The sequence below is a fragment of the Anguilla rostrata genome, chromosome 16 (assembly GCF_018555375.3).
Source record: "Anguilla rostrata isolate EN2019 chromosome 16, ASM1855537v3, whole genome shotgun sequence".
Lineage (NCBI taxonomy): Eukaryota > Metazoa > Chordata > Actinopteri > Anguilliformes > Anguillidae > Anguilla > Anguilla rostrata.
The window spans coordinates 18,602,474-18,617,779 of record NC_057948.1 but is presented as its reverse complement, the minus strand read 5'-3'; the positions used below and the strand labels follow the sequence as shown (position 1 = coordinate 18,617,779).

Here is a 15,306-nt window from a genome sequence, read left to right as displayed (position 1 = left end):
GGTGTGTGTGTGTGAACATGGTACTAGAAGGTTGCATCATTTCCTCTGGTTATGATGCAGTCTCTCTCGAAGTGCAAATAATAGCAGTGTTCACATCTCATCCGTGAACAACACAATCACACAGTCAGCATGCCCTCCCATCAAGCCTAGAAAAAGTACGTGTAGAGGCTCATACAATCATTACTCGGCTCGATGCAATTGTATCATGGGAAGCATTTACGTCTCCCCCTCCCTCCCTCCCCTCCACACTCGCCCTCCACAGAAATGAACAAATGAGGAGATACAGTGTTGTGAACAATACAAATGACTGGTCTCAAAGCGGTTGTTTAAACCACATCCCCGCATTCAGCTCAGACAACCCGCATCGATCTAGCCTCTTCAGAAATTACAGGTTTTGGCTAATCTGTCTGAGAGCTCTGTGCTTAAAGACCCTTTGGATCAGACCCACTCCCTTAAGCATCAGAAAAAAGGGGCGCAAATGTTATCTGTGAAGCTGGCGGTTCTGAGGAAAAAAACTACGCTCGGAGGGCCCAGCACTCCTAAAGAGAGGCCGCTCCCTGTGCAAACCTTATCTCACATGTTCTGTGAGAGAGGTGACATTTACCTCTGAACCGCTGAAGTGGAATTCATGGAATGAATACAAAGCCATTTAAATGTCTTCCTACTTTATTCCTACATAAGTTATGCAGTGCTTGAAAGCACTGAATAACAGGGAAGAATGTTCCAGAAGACTCCTTTACAGTCACACCGAAGTGGACAGAATCTATCAATACCTAACTGGACATTTCGTTTTCATTCCCTGCTTTCTTATTAGGAGACGCCCTCTTGTGATGAATACATGTTACTACATAGAAATACTGTCATCAGAAATGGAATACATGTAGCATTAAAGCAAATAGTTACACAATTCTAAAGTTACGCAGATTAAGATTCACAAGAGTCTTCTAAATGTTATTTACAATGTACAAGACAGAACACCACTAATCCTGTATATCAGACCTATATACACAAGGTTCAATGAATTGTACTGGGTCCTAAACTAAAGAAATAAATCAATAACACTGATTGTGGTGCTTTCGTCATTTGGAGGGATGCACTTTCAAATGTTTTTTCAGGTCATAATTCAGACACAGTGGCAGAAAGCACTAGTGGCATGAATGCTAAACAATTTGTAATCTCTCCACATTATCATGGCTTGTTTTTAACCATATACTCAAAGTGTTTGTGCACCATAAAATGTACAGTATTCCTAAATTCTAGAGTCTAAGAGCAATTTACATTATGCCAAGGTAACACAATGTTTACCGATACACAACCTTCAATATACAACCTTATCAATTCATTCAATTTGGCCTATTTAGCCAAGTCTCAATGTTTATTATTTACAGCAGATTGCAAAGGTAATTTGTCAGCAGTCCGTTGGGGTCTGGATGAGCCAGTGCTACATGTGAATGTTCAACTCAGGGTTGCAGATGCAGCCAGGACAGGAAGCAGGGTGGGACCCCAGGAAGCAGGACAGGACCCCAGAAAGCAGGGTGGGACCCCAGAAAGCAGGGCAAGATCAGGGCGGGACCCCAGATGCAGGGGCCTGGACGCTCTCAGAAGTTCTCTTTGTAGAACTTGAAGCCGAATTTCTCGCAGTGGGCCTTGATGATTTTGGCGAGAGCAGGGGAGCCGCAGTAGAACACGTGAACCTTACCCTTCTTCTCTTCCGCAATCTTCTGGAACACCTGCGGGTTATCTCATCAGCGTCAGGTGCCGAGCACACACCGACAAAGGACAGAACAAACAAGCAAGATTTCATTTCCATTTCCTCAACAAAGGGGCTTTTGGTTTATTGCTATGATTTTTCTATTGCATGAAGAAAGCTTAGCTTAATACTGTGCAATTATTCTGTGCATCCTACACCAGTTGTCATACAATGATTTTGAGTGCCATTTTAAACTGAGAAATAAAATATAAATAAACTAGTCTAAAACATATAATTTGTTCTTTGGTGTCATGGCTACCCTCATGACAAAAAACTTAAACTGGGTTTTATGTGACTTTATTCAATAGAAAAGTGTATGCATGAAAGCAAAGCCAATTGTTTTATTTAACACTGTTACAAGCATTTAAGTGTTCACAGAAACTCCTTGAAAATAAAGAGCATAACAAATAGCTGCCCCCCTGTGGACACATGTCACATTGCAGTTCAGATGTACTTCGGTTGGAGACATAGCCATTAATAAAGCATACAAAAACGGCATATCTGACCCACCTTGCCCCACTCGGGCCTCCCCGGCTGGGTGCGGGTTCGCAGCCCGGTAATGGAGTCCCGCTTCTCTTTCTTGGCCAGCAGGTCCAGCGCCATCTGGAGGCCAATAGCCTTCATGTCGTTTTTACTCAGAGCTGAGGTCATGTACATGTGCATCTCCAAGAATCGGCCTAAGAGAGCACACATATTCACGTACATGTGTGAACAAATGCACAAACACAGACAAAAAAACAACTACTGATCCCTCATAAATATAATTCAATATTTATGTTTAAACATATACATGGGTGACAAATTAAAGGAAAAACCTGAATAAATACGTGAAGAAACAAAATGAATGTGGATGCCTCCATACAGGCGTACTACAAGATAAAATTAAGCAATTAACATCATATCATGCTCAGTGCCATGTATAGAAATGCTGAGCAGGCCCAGTTGACCTCGATTTTGGATCAAGATGGCAAGAGGAAAAGATCTTAGTGACTTTGAAGGAGCATTTATTAGTGGGGCATGGATGGCAGGAGCTTCAGACACAAGGTCTGCTCAACTGGCTAGTGTTTCAAAAGAAACTGTGACTAAAGTGACATCTCCATTTAGATCTATGGGAAAGACATTAGTAAATGGGGTTGGAAATTGTGGTCGAAAGTCCAAATTCAAATCTCCGAATCTCAACCCAGTTGAACGCCTATGGGAGATTTTAGACCGACGTGTTAGACAGAGTTCTCGACCTCATCATTAAAACACCAAATGAGGGAATATCTTTTGGAGGAATGGTGTCCTACCCCTCGGGTAGAGTTCCAGAGACTTATAGAATCTATGCCAAGGCATATTGTAGCTTTTCTGGGAGCTTGTGGTGGCCCAACACCTTACTAAGACACTTTATGTTGGTTTTTTCTTTAATTAGTCACCCGTCTGTATATATCATGCAATGTAAATTAGCTCTCCCCACACTCTGTCTTTTCTTGTCTCAACACCTCTCTCTCACACACACACACTTTCTCACCCTCTGGTTCAGCGTCTGCCTGATCCATCTCCAGTTTTGTCAGCAGACTCACAAACCATTCAAAGGACTTCTGGTCTCGGTTGATCCAGATGAAGTCCACCTAGATGGAGGCCACAAACAACACAAACTGAAATGTAATGTTGGGACGCTAGCCTGTTTTCACTGTTGTCCTGGCAGACTTACCTTCCGTAACTTCATCTCGCTGTCTTTGATGGTCTCACACCAGGAATAGCTGCAGTTAGGGCAGTTCTGCTTCCTCATGCGATAGCTGCAGGCAAGAACGACAACATAAACTTAAATAATAACTTTATTTAAAGAGCACTTTTCCAGCAAAAAGCACAAAGTGCTTTACAAAAAGAAAGAAATAAAGTACAATAGTATAAAACCACAAAAAGCAATAAAAGCAGTTTAACATAATGACTGATTAAAAGGAGTGAGTACAGGAATAAAATCAAGTAATAAAATAAAATATAGCAGTTTACAGTTCCAGACAATAGCATAGAAGGCTAGCAATCAGAAGTCAAAATCGCAAGTCTATAAAAATGAGTTTAGATAAGATTTAAAAACAGAGAGAGACTCAGCAGATCTAATATTTGTGGGAAGGCTGTTCCAGAGTCCAGGGGACCAATAATTCAACAAGGTAAGCTGATGCCAGGTCATGCAACGCTTTAAAAGTAAATATTCAAATTTTTAAATCTAAATTCTAATTCTAAATCTCACTGGTAACCAGTGTAAGGAGGCCAGCCCTGGGGTAATATGAGAAGTGCATTTTGTTCTCGTTAAAAGCCTTGTGGCAGAATTCTGTATGGCTAGAAGGCGAGCTCAAGAAAATAAAGCATTGCAGTAGAGATTAAATAAAGGCATGTAAAATTTTCTCAGTGTCTTCAAACAGCAGGACAGATCTTAATTTCAAAATATTTCTCAGATGATAAAAACAGACTAAGACAGCTTTTTGTGTGCTGCTCAAAACTCAGGCTCAGATCAAAAAGCATACCTAAGTTTCTAGATTCAGGCACAACACTAGGAGTTAGAGACCCTAAGCTTAAACAAATGTGCCTGGAGATGCACTCAGGTCCAAAGATAAGTACTTCATTTTTGTCTGAGTTTAGCTGTAAAAAATTACTAGACATCCACTTATTAGTATGAGGAATACTGTCATGTACAATGGTTGGCTTATTAAAATCATTAGGTCCAACTGATCGATACAGCTGGGTATTGTCTGCATAACAATGAAAGGAAATGCCATGCTGACTAATGACCTGGCCCAGCGGTAGCATGTAAAGAGAGAACTGAATCGGCCCAAGAATTGAGCCTTGTGGAACACCACAGAACAACTCTGCAGCAGAGGAAACATAATCTCCAATAGACACTGAGAAACTCCTGTTTGACAAGTAAAATGAAAACCACTGCAACACAGTTCCCAAGTGCCAACTAAATTTCTCAGTCTATCAATTAAAACGGAATGATCAACATTATCAAATACCATGGTTAAAAGTGTTTTTATTAAAATGACATCATCACTTTTCCCAAAAATAGAAAGCTTGCCTCATTTTTTGTACACGTTAATGGTTCATGGCTATGAGACAAATAAAGTTTATTCAAAACACCTTGAAACTAAAACTTGTCTAATGTAATCTAACATCTAAATTTACCGATAGCTTGCCTTTTTGAAAATAAGAGGCTTATTTGCAAAACTATCAATAAGACTTTTGGTTGCACTTTGATTCTGTGCCAGTGTGTGCAGTCTAATTGGTACAGAGTGGTGATGTAGCTAAAGTGCTGATATGTGTTTTGAGTGTGAAGTCTCACCCTGTGTTCACACATTAGCACTTATCAGAGACAAATCTTCCTATTGACTGTCATGGGAAAATGTTAAAAAAGCCTGCTACTGTGCAACTTTGCCCAGTGCAGTAGAATTGGTTGTCATAGCGGCCAGGGCAGAGGTACAACACTGCTGCACTTATGCTGCAATTCCCAGTCAATCAGTACATGTGTACATTTTAAATATCAAAGCATTAAATTGCAAATAATACACAAAATCTCTTTCTAAAATGACCCAACTAGGTGACAGGTTTATCAGGGTGAGGATTTTAGGGGTGAGAAGGGGTTGACTATTTTCTGCACACTTATGTAATTGGAAACATTTTTTCCACTAATGTGTGAACACAGGATCAGTGTGGTGTCTTTGGAATGCACAGTCTAGGTGTGTGGTATTGGTGCTGGTGTGTGTTTGGAGTGTGCAGTCTCCATGTGTTGTATCAGTGCCCATCTATCTTTGGAGTGTGTGGTTTCAGTGTGTGTTATCAGTGCTTCTTGAGCCAAATGGGCCTGGACCCAAGACTCACCGGTACATGATGCTCTGCAGGATAGAGGCAAAGGGTGTGATCCCAATCCCTGCTCCAATCAGGATCGCATGCTCAGAGGCAAAGATCTGCCTCGTAGGGGTACCATACGGCCCATCCACATAACACTGAGAGACACAGGAGTCACAGAATACAACACAGTGTCACATGGTGCACTCAGCCTTCATACATGTGTATACTGAACCATCCAACATCACAGTATTTAAGTCCTGTGTAACTGAGATAGATATTAGAGTATTCAAATGGGAAATACTGTAATACACAGCACACTTCACTTACACAAGAATAATTTAGCATTTGATGTAACAGTATAATATGCCACAATTTAAATATTTATCACCGAGCTCCCCTGTTAAGGGTATGTTTCAAAGCCCTCAGCCCCATGCAGTGGAATCCAAGAAACACAAAGATGTGTAAAAGAAAAAGCACATCCATTGAATAATAGCACATTAAAGCATGTACTTACCTTTATGTTACAAAACCTATGATTGTCGCTCAGTTTTGCAGAGATCTGTGGGTTTAAATGTTTAGAGATGAGTGATGCACAGTGCAAAACATGTACGATCAGTGTCAACCATCAAAAGATAAAAATAAGTATGGGTTATGATATGAAGGAGGGGCAGTAACTGACATCAATAATATTTAGTACGTGCATGATATTAAAGTTATGAATATTTAAATTATTCAGCAGTATAAAGCCAAATTCTACTGCAGCTCTACCAATCTCACACGAAAGAGCTGAGGTTTTTGAAAGAGCCTTTTAAACAAAAGGTCATTGAGTGAAGCGGTGTCAGCCCACTGCTTTGGCAGGGCACCAACAGTCCCTGTTTTGGACCATTGTACCCTTTTGGCATTGGCTATTTGGCCCGGGAAAGCTGACTTGAACAATATTTGGAACAGGACCCAGAATAAGACTGCTGTTCTCGCTGAGTGTGCGATCCCAAATCCAGGGTGGACAGGGCGGGAGGCCGATGCCCACCTCTCTGAGCTGGGGAGCGTCTCCACGCTCGGCCAGGGCCAGCTGATCCACGTGGGCCCCCGGGGGTCCAGACGGGGGTCCAGACGGGGGTCCAGACGGGGGTCCAGACGGGGGCCCGCTGGGTCGATATGAGGTCAGCTCGATGGCGTCATCTTTATTAGAGGCCACGGACCCATTGCAGCTCGGAGAGTTGAACAGGTCCTCCTGAAGGGTGCAACGTTAACGCTTCCATTACAGGCCATCACACAGACCCATGCGTACAATCTGACAAATATAATAACTGACAAATTCAGAAAGAACAGTAAAGCTGGTCATTGAACCCCCCCCCCCCCCGCTGGACTATGCAAATTGCTTATAGCACCTAAAGGGCTGCTTAACTCTGACAAACCTGACTTCATCAGACAGATGCATCAAGCATCATGGAGAAGGAAGGAAAAAAGATGAAGGCAGAGAGAAATGATGGAGGTAAGAGGAGAATGGATAAAGAGTAGGGACCTGCGCTGTCCTCAGGTGCCTACGGTCCCGTAAGCTCGCAGTCAGCCGCTTGGTGCTGACCCCCTGGGTCTCTGACTGTCTGAAGTACTCATAGAGGCGGTTTGTCCACTGGCCCATGGAGCGGACATGAAGCCACATCGTGTCTGTGAACAGGAGGGTGGGGTATTAGCACAGATTCTCTACAGCAACCAGATTGTCTGCAACTGTAGTCCCTGCCATGCTCTAAACTTCCCCCTAGAGGTTCTGGTTAGTAATACAGGCCTCTGGTGCTAGATCTGCAGTTATGAACGTGCATAAGCGGCCCCAAATTGGATCTTTTCAACTTCAAAAGTAAAGAGGCAGAACCTTCAGTGTTAAGTGCACAGAGCTGACCATCAGGTTATTGTAGAGAATGTGTGCTGTAAGTGAGAGAGTGTGTGCATGGGTGATGCACCAGTGAATCAGTGCAGCACCAGCCTGAAGCTGCTGTTAAGGAGGGAGGGGTCTCTGCGGTCGGGGACGGTACCTTGCTGCTCTGGCGCACTGCTGATTGTGAAGGGGTGCCACTCGTACTTGGCAATCACTGGGATGTTAACGTAGACATAGTCTCCCGGCTTGAAGTGGAAAAACTGTGGTCGCTTGATCACCAGGTGGGTCACCTTAAAATCACAGCAGGAGAAGAAACTTGTAAGGGCTCCTCCCCATGAAGCCACACTAAAGCTGGCCTGTGGGACAGCAGGCTAGACATTAGTCAAAGCCACAAATGGGTGGACGCATGTTTTATCAGTAATTGGTCATTTTAATCAATTATATTCTTTGAGTTCATGACACCCTCGCCAATCGCAACTAAACATACAGCTTGTTTTTTTTAAATTTTCCTGAGCCTTTATGTAGGAAATGACTACTAGTACTTTTCTTCTATCTACACTTATAGGACCTGCATAGTTTATAACACTGAAAAACCTCAGTAAAGAATACAGTGCTCTCATTGAACATTGCAGTGATACACAGTGAGCAAGCACTTAAAACGTCACCTTAGATGGCAACAAGTTGACCTCCACGATGTAGAGACCGCCCATATGAGACATGGCAATGCCCACCAGCTTCTCCAGAAGGAAGATCACCCCGGGAGCCACAAACCACTTCCAAAAGTTGGCACAGTGGACCACCAGCAGGACCCATGTCCAGATGTACAACAGGTGAGACCAGTAGAACACCTGCGGGGCACAGAAGCATGCTATTAATGTGAAAGGTAAAGCGGGGTCAAGCATCTGCGGCTGGCAAGGGCTCTCCTACAGAACAGGACAGGAGGGGTCATGAGACAAGCACTGAGGGCGAACACAGGAACAGCGGTGACAGCAAAGAGGGCGAGCACCAGGGTGTCCTGCAGAGGGAGCTCTTTCTATGGCTTTATGAAAGTGTTTTAGATGGAAGCTGATGTTCATTTATTTATACCATAGAACCCTTCAGCACTGATCCTGGAATATGAAGGTGTCTGTAGGCTCGTACTTGCCTAAATTAAGATCCTGTGTTTAACAAGCTTTTAATCTCCATTTGTTCTCCCAATTTAGAATGTCCAACAGTAACTGTAGACCCATTCCATTACTGTAACATAAAGTCCCTCAGGTGCTCACTAGACCTCTACAATGCACACAGCCAGCTGAGATATTGAGTTTTTGTGATGGTGGACTGCCAGCTGATGCACTTAGTGTAGGCAGAGCACAGTAACCCAATCAACAGAGGAGTTCCCAGTCAAAATTGGGGGAGTATAGCCTGCCAATTGAATCCCTCCCTCTCTATGACCAATTATGTGCTGACCTGGTAATCCCATCTGCCTGGACCAATTCCCTTTTCTTGACTGGAGTGATTAAAGTTTCCTCTCCAGTTCTGAGAATGTCAATGGTTTATGAAGACTTAGAAAATCTCCTGGATTGCAGCCCTGCAGGAGCTGAGCTGGGTTGCCCTGATGTTACGGAGTGTGGCACAGTGGGTGAGGAACTGCGCTTGTAACCGAAAGGTCGCAGGTTCGATTCCCGGGTAAGGACACTGCCGTTGTACCCTTGAGCAAGGTACTTAACCTGCATTGCTTCAGTATATATCCAGCTGTATAAATGGATACAATGTAAAGTGCTATGTAAAAAGTTGTGTAAGTCGCTCTGGATAAGAGCGTCTGCTAAATGCCTGTAATGTAATAATGTAATGTTACAAACTCATATAGCACAGGCTTCCCTATAGGCTGCCGCCAGCCCGGTGGATTAGAGAGTGTGATTCCCCATGACCAGACACGGGATGGGTGGGGAACAGTTGGTCCCCATGGCAACAGCAGGCCTTCACCTCGAAGTGGCCGCTACGGCGAACGAAGGTGCTGGAGCACACCACCATGAGGCTGATGATCAGCTGCAGGACCACGCCCGTGATGGAAGCCGTTCCTCCCACCCAGCCAATCCCGGGCCGCGTGGTGAACAGGTACTCCCACAGCCGGTGGGCGCCCTCGTTCTGGGACAGGCTTGCTAAAGGCAGAGACGACATCAGAAACAGCAGCAGGACCACAGGATGCCATTACACAGCTGCAACTGTGACATCATTAGGACATAACCAGGGCAGTTAGCCAATGCATGAGATAATTATAACACATAAAATACTAAAAATGACATTCAATTAAAATTTCAATTACATTCACTTGTACAGCAATGGAGAACATAAAACACTGAATAAAATAAAAACTATTTCAGCAAGCAAGCAGGTAGAGAGTGGCTTTGGCTAACTGACATCACATAAGGTCATAAATAAGTCCACATTTTTTATCAACATATTTTATTTTAATGACTGAGATTGGAGAGTAGTGGAAATGTGTTACCGAAGTTCATGACATGAGCTGCTGTGTGCACCAGGGTGAAGCTGAAGACGGCATAGCCCACCATCTGATGTAGCAGGATGTTCTGGTCCAGGGGCAGGACTCGCACCAACCAGGTGGCCCTGAGCCAGGTGAGACAATGCCGCAGCATCAGCACCTGCACACATAGTTACGACAGAAACGTTCAGCACCTGCACACACAGTCAACATGGAAACATTCAGCACCTACACACATAGTTACCATAGAAACATTCAGCACCTGCACACATAGTTACCATAGAAACATTCAGCACCTGCACACACTGTCAACATGGAAACATTCAGCACCTGCACACATAGTTACCATAGAAATGATCAGCACCTGCACACATCACCACAGAAACATTCAGCACCTGCACACATACAATCACCATGGAGACACTCAGCCCTGGCGCACACAGTAACCATGGAAACACTTAACACTTGCACACAAAATCACCATGGGGACATTCAGTACTCGCAAACAGTCACCATGGAAACACTCAGCACCTTCACACACAGTCCTCATGGGAAATTTCAGTGATTAGTCTCAGGCATGCCTTCACAAACATTTATTCAGATGCCTGAAGCATAACTATAGTGTCCATAGATCAAATAACATGACAAATCTTTTCTGAACGGCATACTTCTTACATCATTCTATGTAACAAATAAGCTTATACATACTTGTATTTCTATGCATGTTATATATTTTGGGTCCCAAGCTGATTAAGTATAAGCAGGAACAAAAGGGAAACAGTGGCCAATGTCAGGACTTTCTCCAGACAGCAAGCAAAGAGCTCACAAGCATTATTTGTATCGCTCAGTGTTCCTCCGTGCTGCACGCTCACCGTGACGAAGGTGCAGTTGAAGTTTAGGCACTGTCCACAGCCCTTGGCCACCATGAGCCAGGGCCCGCCGGGGGTGTGGTGGAGCGCAGCCACGGTGAAGAGCAGCATGTTGAGGCCGGCGTAGCCGCACAGGAAGAGCAGCTTGCGGCTGTTGTTGTGCCAGTACGCGGGGGTCAGGTACCGAGGAGTGCGCCGTTTCTTCTGCTCCAAGGCCGGCGGCTTTAGCCAGTTGGCAGCGCTGAGGGAAGATGCCCACAGTGAGGGAGTCGGAAGAGTGGACAGCGAAAGCCAAAGCCCAGAACACACACGGTCACCATATGGCTAGAACTGCACTGCTGAAGCTGCAAAACAGCATGGAATGCACAAGAGCAGCCAAACATAAAGAAAGGAAATGGCCCCATGAAAATGATATCAGACTGAAATACCCAATTCCCAGTTACTGGTGAGGTATATGTCACATATTCAAGGTGTATGTGTGCGTGTGTGTGTGTATGTGCGTGAGAATGGGAGAGCAAGAGATACAGATAGAATAGGAGAGAGAGAGACACACATACACGTGTCTGCATATGTATATGTGTGTGTGTTTCTGTTGAAGTGAGAGAGAGAGGGAGAAAGAGAGAGAGAGAGTGAGTGTGTGTTGTGTGTGTACATGTTTGAAAGATCTTACCTTATTGTGAGGTTCTCCATCACCTCAGGGAAGCTCTCCAACTCAGCTTTTAGCTCCTCGAAGGTGATGGATCCACTGTTGTCCTTGTCAGCAGACTCGAACAAGGCCAGAGTCAGGTCATCCAGCTTCTCCTCGGGCAGAGAGATGGCGCTCTCCCGCAGACAGGACTTCAGCACCGTCCGTAACTCATCTGGGTCGATCGAGCCACTGCCTGTTCGGCACATTTTTTTTATTGTTAAAACCCTCCTATCTTAAATTTGACCAATGTAACTTCGCTGCTTTAATTTTTACTCAAACCATGGATTTCTAAATGGGATTAACTGCATTGTCTATGAAAGCTTTGAATATACGTAATTAAGGATCTACCACCTCTGGTTTACATTGAAATATCATTAGTGCTCAGACTGAGAGGTCTTGCCCCAGCTTGTAAGAATGGGTCATCCAGAAATTCATAATGACTCTGTGCTGGGGTCAATGTTTGGAGGACCCATCCCATTCAAAGAGCTCACTAAAGCTGCTGATGCACAGACTACAAAGGTTCGCTCCTCTGTGCAGTCTGCACAGCGTAGATCTAGATCAGTAGTTCCAAAACTTTCTGAGCTCACAACACACTTAGTGAGTGAATGTATTTTCTATGGTCCACCTTTTATTACAATATAGTCTAACATATATTCAAATTTGTAAAAAATAAAAAATAAAAATAAAAATGGGAAGAAAAAACATTTTATAAAATGTAAAAGCAGGTTCTATGTGCATTGTAACTGTTGCAAAGGATGCGGCGAGTGCAGCACGTAGCTCGTTATATTTGTCATGTATATCTAGGCACCCGCCACAACCACCTCATGATCCGCCCGTGAGCCCCAGCCCAGCTTAGGAACCACTGATCTGGGGAAGTAGACCACAGAAAGATGACTTCACTAGGGCATTCTAACCGTCGACGTCGTACACCTGGAAGAGGAAGTGCAGCTTGTCTGTCTCACTGCCATGAATGAGCAGGTTCAGAGCCTTCAGCAGCTCGTCCAGGCTGATCGTGCTGCTGCCGTCGGAGTCGAACAGCGCAAAGAATCTCTCTGCGAAGAAGGACTGCACACAAAGATCCGGGGCACACTGCTTAGTTACTGCTGAGGGACTGGTGTGCCAGTACCCCAGACATTAGCAACAGAGAACAGAGAACACACAGGAGACCTTAACCATAGGGAAGCATCAAGGAACAGTCTGTGAAAACCAGAGGCTGCACACATATATTATGGACGCATTCGCTCGGAAGCGTAGGCTGGGGCAGTTCTACAGTCAATCCCCATATTTGAATTCTGATCAGGGCACTGATGGGTTTTGATCTTGACTCACCTCCTTGACTTTGAGGGCGGTTTTGAACTCATCCAGATCAATCTCTTTGTCCTCTCCTGCGATGCTCTCAAACTGCTTGGTGACCCACTCCAGCCAGCGAGCGTCCTCGTCCAGGCTCATGGTGCTAGTGCAGGGGGAGGACGCTAGGCTTTACTGGGACAAGACAGCACAGCTTCTGTCTCTCCTTCCACTACCTCTTCACATTGTCTATTTACACAATTTCAAATAAAATCCAGGCTTGAGACTTAAAATGGCAACAATTACTGTGCCTGGCCCTGAACTGTATAGCCTGCAATTCCATAAATCAAATGATACGCAGAAGGATTTACATTTCTTCAGAGTCCCTTCTCACTTCAACAAGAAATTTATACACCTCTAGCTGTGCAGATGGTTGCTACGAGTGATTATAATATGGTAGCACTGTACAAAAAAAGAAAATAAAGTAGCGAATAAGAAAAGATAATCTACCGTAGTACCGTTGAAGCAAAATAAACAAAACAACATGTACAGGTTTGGCAACCATACTGATTATACCCCCATTCGCATGCCAGTCTTTAGGAGGATGATCTCCATATCTGGTTTTATATTTAGCTGTAATCTCTTTTGAATTCCCCAAGCTATCATAAACACCTGAAATACTCTGGGGTCTGTCATAATAGCCCTCCTGTGCGGGAGAGCATCACAAGAACTCAACACTGTTGATGTTACCATGGAGATGTCAGAAGCAGCAAGTGCACGGCTGTGAAATCATTAGCGTCCACTAATTGGCCTGGTTAATGAAGGTGCTTAATCGAGGACCCAAGCCTGCTGATTAAATACATTCCACATGCACGAATTCAGCAACACTGCAACTGAAACAGCAGGGTAATGCGCACAAAGCCACACATGCAGGGACATGCACACGTGTCACCCATTCCACCGAGGTTTGTTCTTGTGAAATATTCAAATACATCACTAAAAATTAAATAACAATTTGCTGAAAGAAAATAGCCAAAGTAAAGTGCATGTTCTTGGGGTATGCTCTGCACTTCTATTGTCAAGCCCAGACTGTTCAGCAAGGCATAATACTGATAAGGTTCATATAGGTCCAGTTAATTGTCTTAGCCTGCCATGCAATCTGAGAGAAAGTCTCCACCACTGGAAGTACGGTACTGAATTGGTCAGCATGCCAAAATCTGAAACCTTACTGTACTGTCCCCCAGTTTGGACAAATAGAATTAAAAACTATTTTACCTTACCTGCGGAACTGTAAACTTGGACTCTTTTCTGTCGTTCAGCCCTTAATTTATCCTCCAACCTGCTCTCAAACTCAGCCAACCAAAGGTAGCATGTGTGCGGGAGCCCTCTGCTTATGCTGCAGAGGGCTGCCGTTTGACCACGTTTTTTTTAAACTTTTTTACCAATAGGATATTATTAACACACATATATAAAAACACACACACACACGCATATGCATAGACACACACACACACACATTACAGTACACCTGAAGCAAATCCATCTGAATGTATTCTTTTTTCAAACTCAAAAAACAATTAAAATGAAAAAAAAACAGACATCATAGATTAAATTACAATAGAATGTTGTTGTTTTTTTCTCTCTTACCTGTCATTATTTACAGCCTTTTATAAATAACCACTGGTCTCTGCATGGTTTCAGTTCTAATCCTGGCAAGTCACACTGATTTTGCGTCAGAAGATGGGAGTTGTTCTGGCAGCCAGGTCTGAGGTGTTCTTAGGAGAAGCCAGCAGTGATGAGGGAGGGGGGGGTTAGGCTGTCCCTGGGTAAGAGCAGCTGTCTCTGACATCCCTCTCAGTCTTGCAACACGGGCCTGCTTAGACAATTCTAAGGAACAGTAACAAGGACAGTCCTCCAGAAAACAATCAACACTTGAATCCCAATAACCCAATAATTATTGCGTGTTTCATGTATTTATGAAAATAACTGCAGGGAAGTCTAATTAACAATAACATTAATTACACAGAGCACCAGTAGTGTGTAACTGGAGATCAAACAATTTGTGAGAAAGGCAACGCAGTTTGGAGAGGTTGGATTTCAGTATTTGTCTGAAGTTCAAACTTTAGTGAGAAGCAGGAGAGGTCTGCTGATACCTACACAGAAGCTGGCGGAAAAAAATGATTTCTTATTGAGAAACATAATTAATTTTGATAAGTCAAGATTGACGTGAATGCATATTTTACAGAAACGAATTCCATTTGCTTCCTTGGTTAGAAAAAACAGGGAAATAAAAGAATATTTTTTGGTACAGAATGGTATAAGAATGTCTCTTGAGCACATTCTAATATATATTTTGCAAATGATTGATTGATTGTTATTAGTTAATTGATTATTAAGGCTTGAGAATAGGGGGGGGGGGGGGGGGTTCAAGCATTCCATTACTAATGCCTAATTAGCCTGGTGTCACGTCCCAATTTGAGTGTGCATCTAATGAAGAGCCATATTTAAATTTGCTAGGTCAATAGTTTATTTTGA

The 15,306-nt window shown here is 43.7% G+C and overlaps 1 protein-coding gene across 1 annotated transcript; it reads right to left on the bottom strand.

The window, feature by feature from the left end:
* Window positions 1–1,356: 1,356 nt before the first annotated feature.
* Window positions 1,357–15,094, bottom strand: nox5 (NADPH oxidase, EF-hand calcium binding domain 5). The gene is made up of 16 exons (XM_064313217.1): window positions 14,419–15,094; window positions 12,814–12,937; window positions 12,399–12,549; window positions 11,467–11,677; window positions 10,800–11,037; window positions 9,934–10,087; window positions 9,411–9,586; window positions 8,111–8,293; window positions 7,603–7,735; window positions 7,098–7,240; window positions 6,090–6,134; window positions 5,606–5,730; window positions 3,444–3,528; window positions 3,261–3,360; window positions 2,261–2,427; window positions 1,357–1,730 (listed from the first exon to the last, which is right to left on the bottom strand). Exons 2-16 carry the CDS (start codon window positions 12,931–12,933, stop codon window positions 1,599–1,601), a joined length of 2,163 nt encoding a protein of 720 aa, XP_064169287.1. The 5' UTR covers window positions 12,934–12,937; window positions 14,419–15,094; the 3' UTR covers window positions 1,357–1,598.
* Between the last annotated feature and the right edge of the window lie 212 nt (window positions 15,095–15,306).